Source organism: Durotheca rogersii, assembly GCF_024521655.1.
Source record: "Durotheca rogersii strain YMJ 92031201 chromosome Unknown GGS23scaffold_20, whole genome shotgun sequence".
Classification (NCBI taxonomy): domain Eukaryota; kingdom Fungi; phylum Ascomycota; class Sordariomycetes; order Xylariales; family Xylariaceae; genus Durotheca; species Durotheca rogersii.
Genome location: NW_026251251.1, coordinates 626,371 through 640,064, shown reverse-complemented (window position 1 = coordinate 640,064; position 13,694 = coordinate 626,371). Strand labels below are relative to the sequence as shown.

Below are 13,694 nucleotides of genomic sequence, written 5' to 3'. Positions count from 1 at the left end.
TACTGGTGTTGAGCGTTTGGCGCCCCCTTTTTATCTCCTTAACAATTCAGAGACCTCGATGGACTAGCAAGCTGCCTACGACAAACTTCCCTTCTGACATCCATGTGCTCTTGAGCGAACTTGACGCCTTCGAATACACATAGGCCTCTACCTCGGAAGGCCAGTGTTGACGGGTTGCGCTTTAAATGGAGCAGTTCATGGTGAAGATGGGAGTGTATTGTTGGCTGGACTGTCATTTTTCATTCATATGCCCCCCTTTTTTCTCTTGTCTGTGAAGGAGCTCTATGATGAGCTGCGGACCGGAGGCCCACGAAGGCATCTTTATACCATTTGTTTTATTCTTTTTCTTTTCACTCGCCTTCGTGTTGTTGAGATACCCCCTTATTGCACGCCCGCCGAGCGAGGGTTGGCCCGAGGTGGAATTTGTATGAGGATTGATGATGCCTGAAGACGTTTGTCGTATTCTCACTGTGTGTGAGTGTTGCCCGTCGATTTTTAACTACTTTTCGGAGACTCGTAAGCATTCGCAGTTGCTCTCCCTCCGAACTTGCCACCTACTGGTTGGAAGGAGGGAGGAGGGAGCGCGATCTAGCACTTTGTTTAAGAGAGAAGTTCTATGAATGCTATACAGCTCAATCGATCCCCTTTAAGCAATATGTTTCCTGGCTGGTAGTTGACGTGCTGGCTTGTTGATATGAAGCCCTGTGTGTAAATTGAAGGTATGTAAGTCCTTCCTGATCGGTCATTGGCGTTATTTGTGATTGGCCAGCATACACTGGGTCCAACTCACAGACCCATCGCTAGGGGAGGCCTGGTGATGTACCGAAGGTAGGCGAGGAGGGAGGTAGGTATATTATAGGTATACGGTACGCCAGTCTACCTTAGCAAAGGTTACCTGGTGGTAACGAAGTTTTAGTAGTATAACATTGACATGATGGTAGTGTTGTCCTCCCCTCTTCCATCATGCCCAGCTATCGTAGAAACGCGTTTCTTCGTCGATGGGCCCTCTTGTTGTGCGATGTCGTTTGGGTATCGTCCAGCAGTCCTTCCGATGAACAATCCAAAAGTAAATCCGGTTAGGCATACTGGCAAGACTGGTTCTTATATTCTACTGTCCTCTTCAACTACATCCGATACTTTGGGGTGGCGGTTGAAGGGGGCCTTTCAGCTGGCATCAGCTGTGAGTAGTACATACAAGCATTCCAGTACAAAGGCAGCTCCGGTTCTAACCGATAAGGCGGGCTCAGGCAGGACGCGGCCAATAGTGGGCCACCAAAAAGCTGGGGAGGATAATTGTAAGCAATTCGGCTTATGTGGGTATTTATGCACCGAAGGCGTCAATACCTAATCGTTATTCCTAATCGACTTATCAAAGGCGAGATATTTTGGAGCTGGCTTCGCCATCCCTACCCTCTCTTCATGCTGTCATCGACAGCTACCCCCAATTCCAGCATCATCCCAGCGCTGCAACGATGGCATCCCCTTCGGCTTCATTGAGCCGCATCCGCGCGCCCGTTCAACGCGCAATCGCACAGTCTTCTGCTATCGGCGCCATCCGCCTCTATGCCACTATCCCTACGACCACGTCCGAGCCGTCTCCCTCGTCCGGCAAACCCCGCCGACCGACGTATTTCAAAGACACGACGGTAGCCTCCTTCGACGATTTCCTGCCCACCTCGTCCGCCGCGTCGCCGCTGCCCCCCAGCGACGCCTACCAGCTGCGCACCGCCGAAGTCGGCCCCGCCTCCAACCGACGCACCATCACCCGGCTGCCCGAGTGGCTCAAGACGCCCATCCCGGCCGGGAACGCCAACTACAGCAAGATCAAGGCGGACCTGCGGGGCCTCAACCTGCACACCGTCTGCGAGGAGGCCCGCTGCCCCAACATCTCCGAGTGCTGGGGCGGCAGCAACAAGAACGCCGCCACGGCCACCATCATGCTCATGGGCGACACGTGCACGCGCGGGTGCCGCTTCTGCAGCGTCAAGACGAACCGCAAGCCGGCGCCGCTGGACCCGCACGAGCCCGAGCACACGGCGGAGGCGCTGGCGCGGTGGGGCCTCGGGTACGTGGTGCTGACGAGCGTGGACCGCGACGACCTGGCGGACGGGGGCGCGCGGCACTTCGCGGAGACGATCCGGCGGATCAAGGCGAAGAAGCCGAGCCTGCTGGTGGAGGCGCTGACGGGCGACTTCCTCGGCGACCTGGACATGGTCGGGCTGGTGGCCGCGAGCGGGCTCGACGTGTACGCGCACAACGTGGAGACGGTCGAGGGGCTGACGCCGTACGTGCGCGACCGCCGGGCCACGTTCCGCCAGAGCCTCGCCGTGCTCGAGCACGCCAAGAAGGTCCGCGGCCCCGCCGGCGTCGTCACCAAGACCAGCCTGATGCTCGGCCTCGGCGAGCGGGAGCGCGAGGTCGCCGACGCCCTCAAGGAGCTGCGCGACGTCGGCGTCGACGTCGTCACCTTCGGCCAGTACATGCGCCCCACCAAGCGCCACCTCCAGGTCGACAGGTACGTCACCCCCGACGAGTTCGAGATGTGGCGCCGCCGCGCGCTCGACATGGGCTTCCTCTACGTCGCCAGCGGGCCCCTCGTCAGGAGCAGCTACAAGGCCGGCGAGGCCTTCATCGAGAACGTGCTGAGGAAGCGGGCCGGGGAGAAGGGCCGAGCCGGCGTCGACGGCAAGCTCGGAGAGACCATCGCCATCGAGCAGGCGATGAAGAGCGAGGGGGTCTGAGAGAGAGCACTGCTCTCTGGGCTCTCCATCTTATCCCTCGCAAAAACTTGCTTTTTTCAACATGGCTTGTACATAATTGGTTCCCGCCGCTCGGGCTCTGCCCCCGAGCGAGTGAGGGTGGCATGGGACTCGGCGCATAGAGACGGGCGGCTCTCCCCCGCCAGCGTGAGGAAAGGGGGGCGGGGGATGGGGGAAAGACTGGAGTTTGGAATTTGGGAACGCTCGTCGGCCATCTTATTCAACCAGGATACGGCGGCCGGGATCAACAGAATGGGAACCTGGGCACATTGGCCCTCAAGCACTTGTACTTTCTTGATCTAAGGTGAACATATGTCTATCCGGTACCTATGTATCTAGGGGCTGTGCTCGTGTTCTACGCGTGCGCGGGCAGACGTCCCCTCGGACTCACTTATACCTACTATAGAGCTACTTATGTCTGTAGCACTCCGTAACCGGCCTGGGGGTTAACGAACTTAAAATATCGGGCCCGGAGCACGGGGCGGAGGCTGGCCGACCCGTCGGTCCGGAGCCGAGCTAACGCATCTCTACAGCAAGCCCAATATGTCCCGCGGATCAGCCATAAAAGACTCTCCACAACGGCAAAGAGACGAAACTGGAATTACCCAAGCAGGGTTATGTACACATGTTATAAACCTTCAGCAAACGTGGCGTCGTTAATCGTACTCTAAAATGTAAAGCGTCTCCAAAACTCTACACGTAGCATTCCTTGATCGTCATGGGCCGTTTGATACATCGCTCTTCACTATGTATACTTCGCCGATGAGGACGGCGCATCCGACGACCATCGATATGGTGATGATGGGAAGGTTCACGCGAGCGAAATCGAGACCCCGGACGTGGATGTGCTTCCTAGCGAGGATATCACGCCACAAGAGACCGGCCAGGGATGCGCTGAATGCTGTGCTAAACGCACCATAGTTGACGCCGAGGGCCATGCTAACATGGCTATCAGTACGCTGAGACGAAATTAGGGGCCCTTGTCGTGCAGACGACGTTAAAGAGACGAGTGGGGTTAGTGCCCGTCTTCTTCATACGCACCTATATACCGTTGCCCAGAAGGTTCTGTCTGAGATCCGAGTTCCATTCTCTTCGTGAATCTGCTGCCACGCTTGTATTACGCGGGAGAGGAGGATAGTCGTACCGATATTAGTCCCCGCAAACTAATTCACGGCAGGAGATTAGCTAACGAGGTAGACCCCATCGGGGCAACAGATACCTACATTGCAGAGGATCACCGAGAGGAATGCCATGCCTCCAACGCTACCAACCGTCCCCGTCTTGTTCACCCAGTGATCCCAGCCGTAGGCGAACACCGGGACCCAGCCCTTAGTGACTAGGGCTTGCACGAGGATAAACATAGAGAAGGCGAACGGAACAAGTGCATATGGTAGGTGACTTAGCACCGCTGTCGCTGTGGGGAACGTCTCCTGCGACCACCTGTATGCATCAGCTACTAACGACACGAGTGTCGTCCCCCGGCGTTCTGGGCCCGCTGCGACACTACAGGAGGGCTCCAGTTTCGCTTCCGCCTCGGGCTCAGATGACGCTAAACTCGTCTCTCCCGCGTTTTTTATCAACGTTAAGCCTGAAAGTTTCTCTGATGGGTATTGCGGGTTCGGGGTAGTGGGTATCTGTTTTTCATTGATAATCGCTGCATCATCTGCCGGAGGGCGTGCTCCCCGTGATCGGTCGTCCTGCGGTAGTGGTTCGACGGTCTTATCCGTCGGTAGGCTATTTTTAGCCTTTATATCGCCGCTGGGTGGATCAGTAGTATAGTGAATGCCCTCCAGAACAGCATTCTGGCAATGCGTACTCGTTTCTAAAGTGGCAGTAGGTCGAGGAGGAACGGGCGAAATGTGCGCCTGCTCTCCGCTTCGGTTCAGAATGGCTCTCTCCATAGCTTCCTCCTGGGCTAGTCGTTCGGCCCGCGCTCGTTCGAATTCTCGCCGACCGTCGCGGGCGATCTGTCTGGTTTCGCGGCGGTGGTGCCATCCAAACCCAATATCCCAGCAAAACATGACAAACGCGGCCGGTAGGGTGACATAGAATACGGGATGCTCGCCGGTGCTAGGAGTAGATGCGTTGAGTGCGAGGAGCGTGATAAGAGTTGCAGCCATAATGACACCCCCGAAGGCAGCGCCTCCTTTATCCAAAAAGGGATTCATGATCTCTTCTAGGGACAGAAGCTTCTCTTGCTCGCCGTTTGTCGGGTTGTCCTTATCCTCCTCGGCGTTTCCTCTGGCGTGAGGAATATTGGGGTTCACAGGCTTCCTCGCCTTGGCTTCCTCCGACAGTTCATGCATCTTAATGCAGAGCGGGATGAGAGACTCGTCCGCGAAAACGATATAGAGCAGAAAGGGGAAAAGGACGATGGCGGTGATGACCACAGGGACGATCATATGGGCCGTATAGTCGATGAACTTGATGTTGAAGGCGCCGGCGAGTACTAGGTTTGTGGGATTGGAGGATACGAGGACGGCCGAGGCAACGTTCGCTATAGCGAACTGGGTGAAGATCCATGCCCTCGGATGGATGATATTGCTGGATACCCGAGTCATGTACGCGAGGAAGGCCGTACCGGAGAGTATGATTGGGTCGTTGCCGATGAAGATGCCTAGGGCAAAGAAGAAGGCGTACAGATAGAAGAACAGCCGATGGCCAACCTTTCCTGCTTTCTGAAGGACCTTAAATGCTAGATACCTAATGAGACCAGAGGCATCGATCGATATGGCAATATATGCTAGCGTAATGAAAAATGCCATAATGTCGATAGGGGAGATGTTGTTGGCGCCGATCGTGCCCCCGTACACCTCCTCCCGGCCGATCGCCAGTATCGCCAACAGGAAGAGGTCAGCTATTAGGGGTGCCGTCACAAAATTCATAGGGAAACGAAATCGGACAAAATGCCTGCCCCGATCATCCTGGCCCTCGCTGTAGACGCTAATGGAACTGGAGACGTGAGAGGGGCGATTCCGCCTCGGGCCTATCACCCGCAAGGCCCCCAGGGCGTCCAGGATGGCATCCCTCAACAACCTAGGAATATAGATCGGAATATGGAAGGGGAGGAGAACGATGATGTCTGCATAGCCGACAGAGCCAACGGGTTAAATCATATGCTTCGTCTTCGCGTTACGGCAACTCTACTTACTAGTGATGACAAAAACGACCAGGGTGATGATTGACCGCCACGTGTGAATCTTGGTAGTATCGAGGTCGAGCCGAATAGAGCTCAGGTGCTCGGCCATCTCGATGTCCCTCTCGCGAAGGCGAACGGAGCTCTAGTGCTTCCCGCCCAGGTTCTCGAAAAGACGAGAATTTCGGGAGAGGATGCTGGTTACGGTGACCGGGTGTGTAGCTCCGGCCTATGAATAAGTACTTCCCTAGAGATATATACGATCCATGTGCGGCGAATTCGAGATTGCTAGCCTCACCTACCTCTACTGTGGCGACGAGGAGGACCCGCGCCGAGAGTGTGGGATTTTGCAAGCGGGCAGTGCAACCAGCCTCATATATACATGGAGGGCTGGGAGGGTCGGTGAGCCGGCCGGACAGGCATGTAGGTAGATCTCAAGGAATCGATAGCTGGGTAATTGAGACCGGCGGCGGGAGCCAAGCGGGTCGATAAGCGAATCGGACGGTACACGTACTCTTGGTAGAGACGGAGATGGGATTTTTCTTCCTGTCGAAGTGAGGGAGAGGGGGGGTTAGAGAGTGCGAGAGAGAACGTCTAAGCAAAAGAGACGGGAGCTGGGCGACGCTCACCCAGGATTTGCTGTGACGTAGGTAGTTGCAGGCCTGGAAGGTGGTAGAGGTAGGTGAAAACGTAGTAACGTACTGGTAACAACAAGTCTATATACCGTAGGTACCTACCTACCTATACTTGCCTACCTAGGTACCTAAGGTATGTGACCACGCATCCTCCCGCACCCGGTGTGGGCCGACGCGGTATCGGGTTGTTCTCAACAGCCCTCTCGCCGCCACAACCTGTCTGCACCGGTGGCTGCGCCTGTGAGATTCCGTCAGGTGTGTGAGATTATATCAGGTGATTAACAAGACGTTCCTTCGGTTAGGCACCTATCTGTAGATATCTGCCTACTACCTATGAGGTACCTACTTACCTAACCTCTCTACCTAATGTATGCAGGTAAGCGTACACGATTTGCACCTATCGGAGCTCGATCCAATGCGGCGACCGAATACCGGGTAGGGAGGAGGTGCCCGCATGAGCACTGCCTTCCAAATGCACCTACTACTACGTACAGACCTCCTAGTAACATGCATAGTAACATAGGTTGTGCGCCTGGGGGTTCGATTGGCCAATGGGATCGAAAGCACCGTAACCGCGGCCAGTAGACGCACCCAGCCAAGCCAAACCTATCTCGTGTGTAACCGATCGCAGGAGGAAAGTTGTCGTATGAAGGCGTATAATCAACACGCGACTGATATGTCGAATCCCGGCCCCATGCTCGTGTAGGAGGTAGGTATGTACGTATTGCAGGCATTAATATGCTCTTCTTCCGAAGGCGGGATGCGGGGAAGAGGCGCGCCAGGGCTGAGGCGAACCAGTAATATTTCTAGGGCTCGGGAGGCTGGACCCGCCCTTTTCCTCTCTTTTCCTATTCCACTCCTCGGTATCGAGGTTCGTGCGTCATCCCCAGGTCAGATGTCTCGCTGATCAAGCGGCCCTACGCCACGGACGGGGGAGGCCTTAGTTCCTAACCTCCGTTGCACCCACGGCCCCGGTTGTGGTTGGGACTGACCAGACTTACCTGGCTCAGGTACCTACCTCCTACCACGTGTAGTCTACGTGTCCCGTCCCGTCTCCTGCGTACCCCCAGTTCTATACCTACCTACTCTATACCTTCACGTCCAACTCCTCAAGTCGACACCCCTCCACCCTCCTCCTCCTCGGGCCACCGCAAATGCATAGGTATACATACCACTCCGACCGCTAGCCTCGTGTTAAATCCGAGGCCACTGAGCGATGGACCGACCTTTGCGCCCTCTAGATTCCTCAACACGGCACAACTTGTTTGCGGCGGTGCTGATGGCCCGGCCTATCAAGCCAAGCTGGCTAATCTAGCTTATGGAGGATGGGTCATCTGCCAAGGACTACCTCGCTCGCCTTGTGTTGGGAAACACGAGGCGGTTGCGATATTTACTGACCTCGGTGCCGTTTCTATCTTCGTAGGCGCGCTATCTGGTCGCTGTGACGCGCAACTATTAGATAAAATCGTCGAGCAGCCAGCGTCGTTTTGCTGTTCTCTCTTATGACCCCATTCACTTGCGCTATGCGGACCTGTCGGTTGATTCTATCTTCTATGTCCCACTCTCCGTCTTTTCCTCCAGGCCATGCCGGCGCTGCCTTCGACGGTGCTATTCGATGCTCTGGCTAGCCGTAGCGAGCTTCTCACCGCAAATGGTCCCTCCACAGCCCTCAGTTCGGGTAATGCTACAAATGGCGACGATGCTATGCAAGTCGTTTGTGCCTGGCCCTTGTCCGGCCAGTATGGCATTGGCTCGAGGGCGTTGTAAGTCGACGGATCCACACAGGCGACGTACAAGCTCGAGGTTGCAACGCGAAACTAACGAATAACCCCCTCCCCCCTCCCCCGCGGTTAGATACTACGCTCTCGTAGCAGCCTGCATCTTCGCTCGAAAGGCCGAATGGCTGAGAAACGCTTGCTTAGCAGCTGCTTGTATGTCCATATCTAAACACCAAACCCGGCCTGGCCATGACCCTGAAATTCGTGGGATACAGTCTGTGGTAGCGACCTTATCCGCAGATAGACGAATGGTCGTAGCTGATACTACGTGCTGCAGTGATTTTCCCGGCTGTTGCCGCCCTTCATGGCATTGTCCTCGCCGTACTACATACCGACAGTGAGTCCCGCATACCGCCGTCGAGGTGCAAGCCGTATTTACATCCGTGTTAGGTGCCGTCGACATGGACGTATACGGGGCCTTTCAGTTCTGCGCTATTGGCCTAGTAGCCGCTCCGCTGACAGTGAGGATGTCTCGGACCTACTTCTACGACCCCGGTCGAAATATAATATTTCTTTGGACTGGCGTTGTTCTCGCTGGTCGGTAGTCGTCGTCTCTGGCTTCCAGTGCCTGTGCTAACAACAGCAGGTCTATTGAGTCTGACCGTCGAGTTTTTCCGAATCACAACCTCTGCCTGCCCCCACGACGATTCCGGTAACCCGGTTTCCCCTCTTGATTTCAAGGGCTTCCCATATGAGCAAGCTACCTGTGGTCTCACCTGTAGCATCGAACAGGGGCCGAAATCTCCGCTGAGACAAGGCGCAACAAACGAAATATACGTCATTCCAGCACCCAATATACTCACATTTAACGCTGCGACGCTCCTAGCGGCTGCGTGCTGCATCCCTGCCATCCTCTCTCTTGCGTCGATGTGGAATAAGATCCTCGAGATCAACTGGAAGTCCAGATTCGGCCAAAGAGATGGGAATAAGTTAATTGAGGGGTCAGTAGAGTCTGGAATCGTCCAGACGCACATTTCTCTTTCTTCCTCCTTTGAACTATGCTCATTTATCCTGGCTCTATAGGACGAACGGTGCTACCGTCGCGAAAATGAGCAAGGTTAATACCGTGGTGAGGTTATTTTTGAGCACCGTGGAGATTCCTCTATTTAGCGGCGCGGTAATTGCCCTTCTCATTTTTGGTGAATGGAATTTCGCCAGTCCTCAAATGGCATATCAGACCGAACTCATGACTAGCATAGGTAAGTGTCATCTTATATCCTATGGGTCGTTGATAATAATATTTACCTCGTTCATAGGCCAGGTTAGTAACTGAAATCATCCATCTTCACCCCAGCCACATGAAGATCGGAGTCAGCCCGCCGTTAGAGAAAGAAAAGTTGAAGCTATCATTTCTAGCTTTCGCAGGAAGAGGTGTTCAAGTATTTGCTAACACTCATATACGAAATAGTGGGCGCCTCTTGTCGGGACCGGCCTGGCTGCCTTAGGTTCGCTGTACCTCCTCGTCGTCGACTTGGAGATGACGAGGGAGGGAGCAACACAAACAGAACCTGTGTGCTGTGCTTGTTCGAACCACAACTTCAGTGGCGACCAATGTTCGGGTTTACTCATTTCAGCTCAGGCGGCCTGCTCCGTTAGCTCGGAGGAGGGCCGAAACGCGTTTGAGAACGCCTTCGACAGCCCGCCACTAGACCCAAGGAATCCATCGGCTTTAAATGGGGTTTATGGCGGCGCACTTTCGGGGTCCTGCGATTCGATTGTTCCCCCAGACGCGGTACATTTGCCGCCTAGCCTTTCTAGTCATGGCGGAGTGCCGGCTGAGACGGACTCCTTCACCAGTCAGCCGAAACCAAAAGACCCGGGCAATAGACGTAAAGTGGCCAAGGTGTTAAGAAAGGTTAGCGATTATTTTGGCACGGCAAAACTTCACCAATTTGACGACTCCGAGTTCAAGCATGGCAAAGCGGTCGACTTCCCAGAGGTTCCAGGGGAGGAGCAGCGAAACCCGGACCTGCCTCAAATCCGAGAACAATACAACACGCACCGCGAGGATGAGAGCTCGGCTCGCTCTATCATAAAACGGTCGCCCAGATCAGACAGCTTTACGGGGAGTGTCAGCTCCAGGTTCAGCGCCGAAAGCGGGTTGCTAATGACGAGGGCGATATCAGCAGAGTCACTACCGCCGCCGCATTCTCGCTCGTCATCATCGGCGCCATCGACGGCCGGAATAACGCGTAGCGACACGCTGCCACCAGTACATGGCCCGGCTGAGCAGCATGACCCAACCAGGGGCCAGCCAAGACAGCGGCGAGATACTCTGGAGGTACCGGTTCTGGATTTTCACAGCTCTTCGCGAGCTAGCTCGTCATCCTCTCCGCTTACAACCGTCACTGCTATCGCTAATGGCCAGGGCTCGCCCGCAATTGTTATTATATCCCCCGACGCCGAAACGGACGCCGATGCGGATGCGGAGCCTCTCACTCTCAACCCCGCTACCGCCTCGTTGTCCTCTGCGTCGCCATCTTCGCCACCGGCCGATACGTTGCCTCAGCCATAGCACGGATGTATGACACCTCATGCGTGGAAGGAAAGAGAAGGTCCTCGTGAAGGACTCGGTATTTTATGATTGGTGGTATATACTCGTAGAAGTTGGATATGCGTATTTTCTTTATGCGTAGGCTTGATCCCTCAGAAGGTGTTAATGGTACAATGCCTACCTGTTTAGAGGTGCAGGTAGATGTGCGTGGACGTTCTCGAGCATAAGGTCAGGAGGGATTGGGGATATGTCTACCTGGAGTGGTTATGTATGTATGTATGCAGTGTTCAGAATATGTAGGTGCCGTGTCTAAGGTAGACAGGACAAGTATATATATATATATAGAATAGGAGAAAGAAAGGAGGTGTGTCTCCTTTTTGACCATCTTTCAAGTGCCTACCTACTTCGACGAACCGTCGTATTGATCCACCGACTGGCTGGCCAAAACCAGTATACTCCTTGCTCTGCTACGGCTAGGTACCTACGGCCAGGTACGGCCAGCCACTAGGTGCTTCAACCAATATGCCACAGCGGATCTTTTCACCGCCACAGGACCCTGAAAACAGCCTCTAGGGTCAGTAAATCAGTGAGCTGTCCGTTGATCATCCATCGTACGAAGCCGTCGACACAATAATTCGTGGCATGATCGCGGCCAGCGCGACTTGTTCGTCCTGCCATTGAACGCGCCCGCCTGCCGGGGCTATGCAAAACATCGCCCATTTTGGTCCTATGCCGGCTCGGTGAGACCTCTGATATATAACAAGATCCCCTCCGCCGATATACCCTGCACACACCACGCCGCCAAAGGGCGTTGTGTACAGATGGCGGTCGAAGATCTCGTGCAATGGCTCGACGCATGCGGCGCCCTCCTGCGAGACTTCCCGTACGTTTCTTTCCCCGGCCGAAGGCTTCTATACTAACATCTAATCGCACAGGGCCGAGGACTTCGCCTTTCTTGCATTTCCCTTAGCCTGCACCATCCTGGGCGGCATCATCTTGTACTTCACCCACACGGACTATTGGGACAGACCCAAGCACTACACCGTCCCACCTCCAAAGATACCCGATGAAGTCAAAATCCTGGAACAACCGACCATCAAAGTCCCCGGAACGACGGCGATCCAATGCTATATGCCTGCCACCGGCCGGCTCCTCGGTCTTGTCAATCCGTCGACCCCCGCCGGTATCGATCGCGCGATAGCTCAGGCTGCTGCTGCCCAGGAGAAATGGGCCACTACTTCGTTCAGCGAGCGGAGGAGAGTGCTTCGCACTATGCTCCAACATGTCCTCGACAACCAGGAGCAGATCTGCCAGGTCAGCTCTATGGATTCCGGCAAGACCATGGTCGACGCTCAGCTCGGCGAGATCATGGTCACCGCCGAGAAGCTCCAGTGGACCATCAAGCACGGCGAAAAGGCCCTGCGCCCCAGTAGGCGCCCGACAAATCTACTCATGGCGTATAAAAAGAACACAGTCCACTACGAGCCCCTGGGTGTGGTGGCGGCGCTAGTTAGTTGGAATTACCCATTTCACAATCTGATAGGCCCTATAATCAGCTCCATCTTTGCCGGAAATGGTGTCGTGGTCAAGGTTAGCGAACAAACCTGCTGGAGCGCCGCCTACTACACCAGCATTGCGAGGGGCGCGCTGGTAGCACACGGTCACGATCCCCAGCTGGTGCAGAGCGTCGTCTGCTGGCCGCAGACCGCAGGACATCTGACGAGCCATCCCGGTATTAGCCACCTCACCTTCATCGGCAGCCGGCCCGTGTGCCACCACGTCGCCGCCAGCGCGGCCAAGAGCCTCACCCCCGTTGTTGCGGAGCTCGGCGGCAAAGACGCAGCCATCATACTCGACTCGGCGGAGCCCGACCTCAAGAGGATCGTAGACATACTTATGCGCGGCACGTTTCAGGCTTCGGGGCAGAACTGCATCGGCGTGGAGCGTATCATCGCCGCGCCGCGGGTCTATGACAAGCTTGTCGCCATGCTCGAACCTCGCGTCAAAGCCTTACGCCTCGGGCTGTCCGAGGACGTCGGCGCCATGGTATCGGACGCCTCGTTCGACCGGCTCGAGAAGCTCGTCGAGGACGCCGTGGCCAGCGGGGCGCGGCTCCTCGCCGGGGGGAAGCGATACGTACACCCGGACCACCCCTCCGGTTTCTACTTCAGCCCCACACTTCTTGTGAATGTGACGCCGGACATGGCCGTGGCGAGAGAGGAATGCTTCGGGCCGATCATGACGCTGCTCCGGGCCCCCTATTCCTCGGCCAAGGACGTCCTCGCGATAGCGAACGCGCCGGACTTCGGGCTCGGGTCGTCGGTGTACGGGTCGGACGCGGACCCGGCGCTGCGACAGGTGGTGCGGGGGATCCGGGCGGGCGGCGTGGCAGTCAACGACTTCGCGGTGTACTACGCGGTGCAGCTGCCGTTCGGCGGGGTGGGCGGGTCCGGGTACGGGCGGTTCGCCGGCGAGGAAGGGCTGCGCGGGCTGTGCAACCTCAAGAGCGTGTGCGAGGACCGGCTCGGCTGGCTCGGCGTGCGCACGGCGATCCCGCCCCCCGCCCGCTACCCCGTCCCCAGCCAGGCGTCCGGGTGGCGCTTCACGAGAGGCGTCGTCGGCCTCGGGTACGCCCTGACGCTGCGCGAGAAGCTGCGCGCGCTCGTGGACATTGTGAGGAATTCGTAGCTGGCTTGTCCCACTATCACGTATGAGGGGAGAGGGCAATATATATATAGAGAGAGAGAGAGGGGGGGGGCGGGGGAGATGGAGGAAGTACAGTGCGTAATTTATTGTATACGTCGAGGGCCCCAACGAAACAAAGCCTGTAAATGTGGTGGTTTGCACTACCCCCGTTCCTGGTGGGTGTCATATCTCGACGTTGTCCCGGCC

General features: G+C 56.1%; 4 protein-coding genes across 4 annotated transcripts; 3 read left to right on the top strand and 1 right to left on the bottom strand.

Annotated features, from left to right (window-relative positions):
- Nucleotides 1–1,149: 1,149 nt before the first annotated feature.
- On the top strand, nucleotides 1,150–2,769 carry GGS23DRAFT_208788 (lipoic acid synthetase). The gene is made up of 3 exons (XM_051511861.1): nucleotides 1,150–1,180; nucleotides 1,238–1,313; nucleotides 1,376–2,769. Coding segments are annotated over exons 2-3 (1,368 nt in total). The 5' UTR covers nucleotides 1,150–1,180; nucleotides 1,238–1,311; the 3' UTR covers nucleotides 2,742–2,769.
- Nucleotides 2,770–3,475: 706 nt separating this feature from the next.
- On the bottom strand, nucleotides 3,476–6,007 carry GGS23DRAFT_598974 (uncharacterized protein; the record flags this gene model as incomplete). Its single annotated transcript, XM_051518861.1, has 4 exons — nucleotides 3,476–3,698; nucleotides 3,801–3,922; nucleotides 3,983–5,841; nucleotides 5,911–6,007. 4 exons carry the CDS (start codon nucleotides 6,005–6,007, stop codon nucleotides 3,476–3,478), a joined length of 2,301 nt encoding a protein of 766 aa, XP_051369807.1.
- A 1,388-nt stretch (nucleotides 6,008–7,395) lies between these two features.
- GGS23DRAFT_578756 (uncharacterized protein) lies at nucleotides 7,396–11,171 on the top strand. Its single transcript, XM_051517011.1, is given in 9 exon segments — nucleotides 7,396–8,293; nucleotides 8,385–8,461; nucleotides 8,586–8,645; nucleotides 8,699–8,845; nucleotides 8,895–9,249; nucleotides 9,332–9,508; nucleotides 9,526–9,527; nucleotides 9,715–10,945; nucleotides 11,058–11,171. The coding sequence occupies 8 exon segments, from the start codon at nucleotides 8,115–8,117 to the stop codon at nucleotides 10,821–10,823; spliced, it is 2,106 nt and encodes a 701-aa protein (XP_051369806.1). The 5' UTR covers nucleotides 7,396–8,114; the 3' UTR covers nucleotides 10,824–10,945; nucleotides 11,058–11,171.
- Nucleotides 11,172–11,467: 296 nt separating this feature from the next.
- GGS23DRAFT_208619 (ALDH-like protein) lies at nucleotides 11,468–13,569 on the top strand. The gene is made up of 2 exons (XM_051511860.1): nucleotides 11,468–11,685; nucleotides 11,738–13,569. Exons 1-2 carry the CDS (start codon nucleotides 11,624–11,626, stop codon nucleotides 13,488–13,490), a joined length of 1,815 nt encoding a protein of 604 aa, XP_051369805.1. The 5' UTR covers nucleotides 11,468–11,623; the 3' UTR covers nucleotides 13,491–13,569.
- The last annotated feature ends 125 nt before the right edge of the window (nucleotides 13,570–13,694 follow it).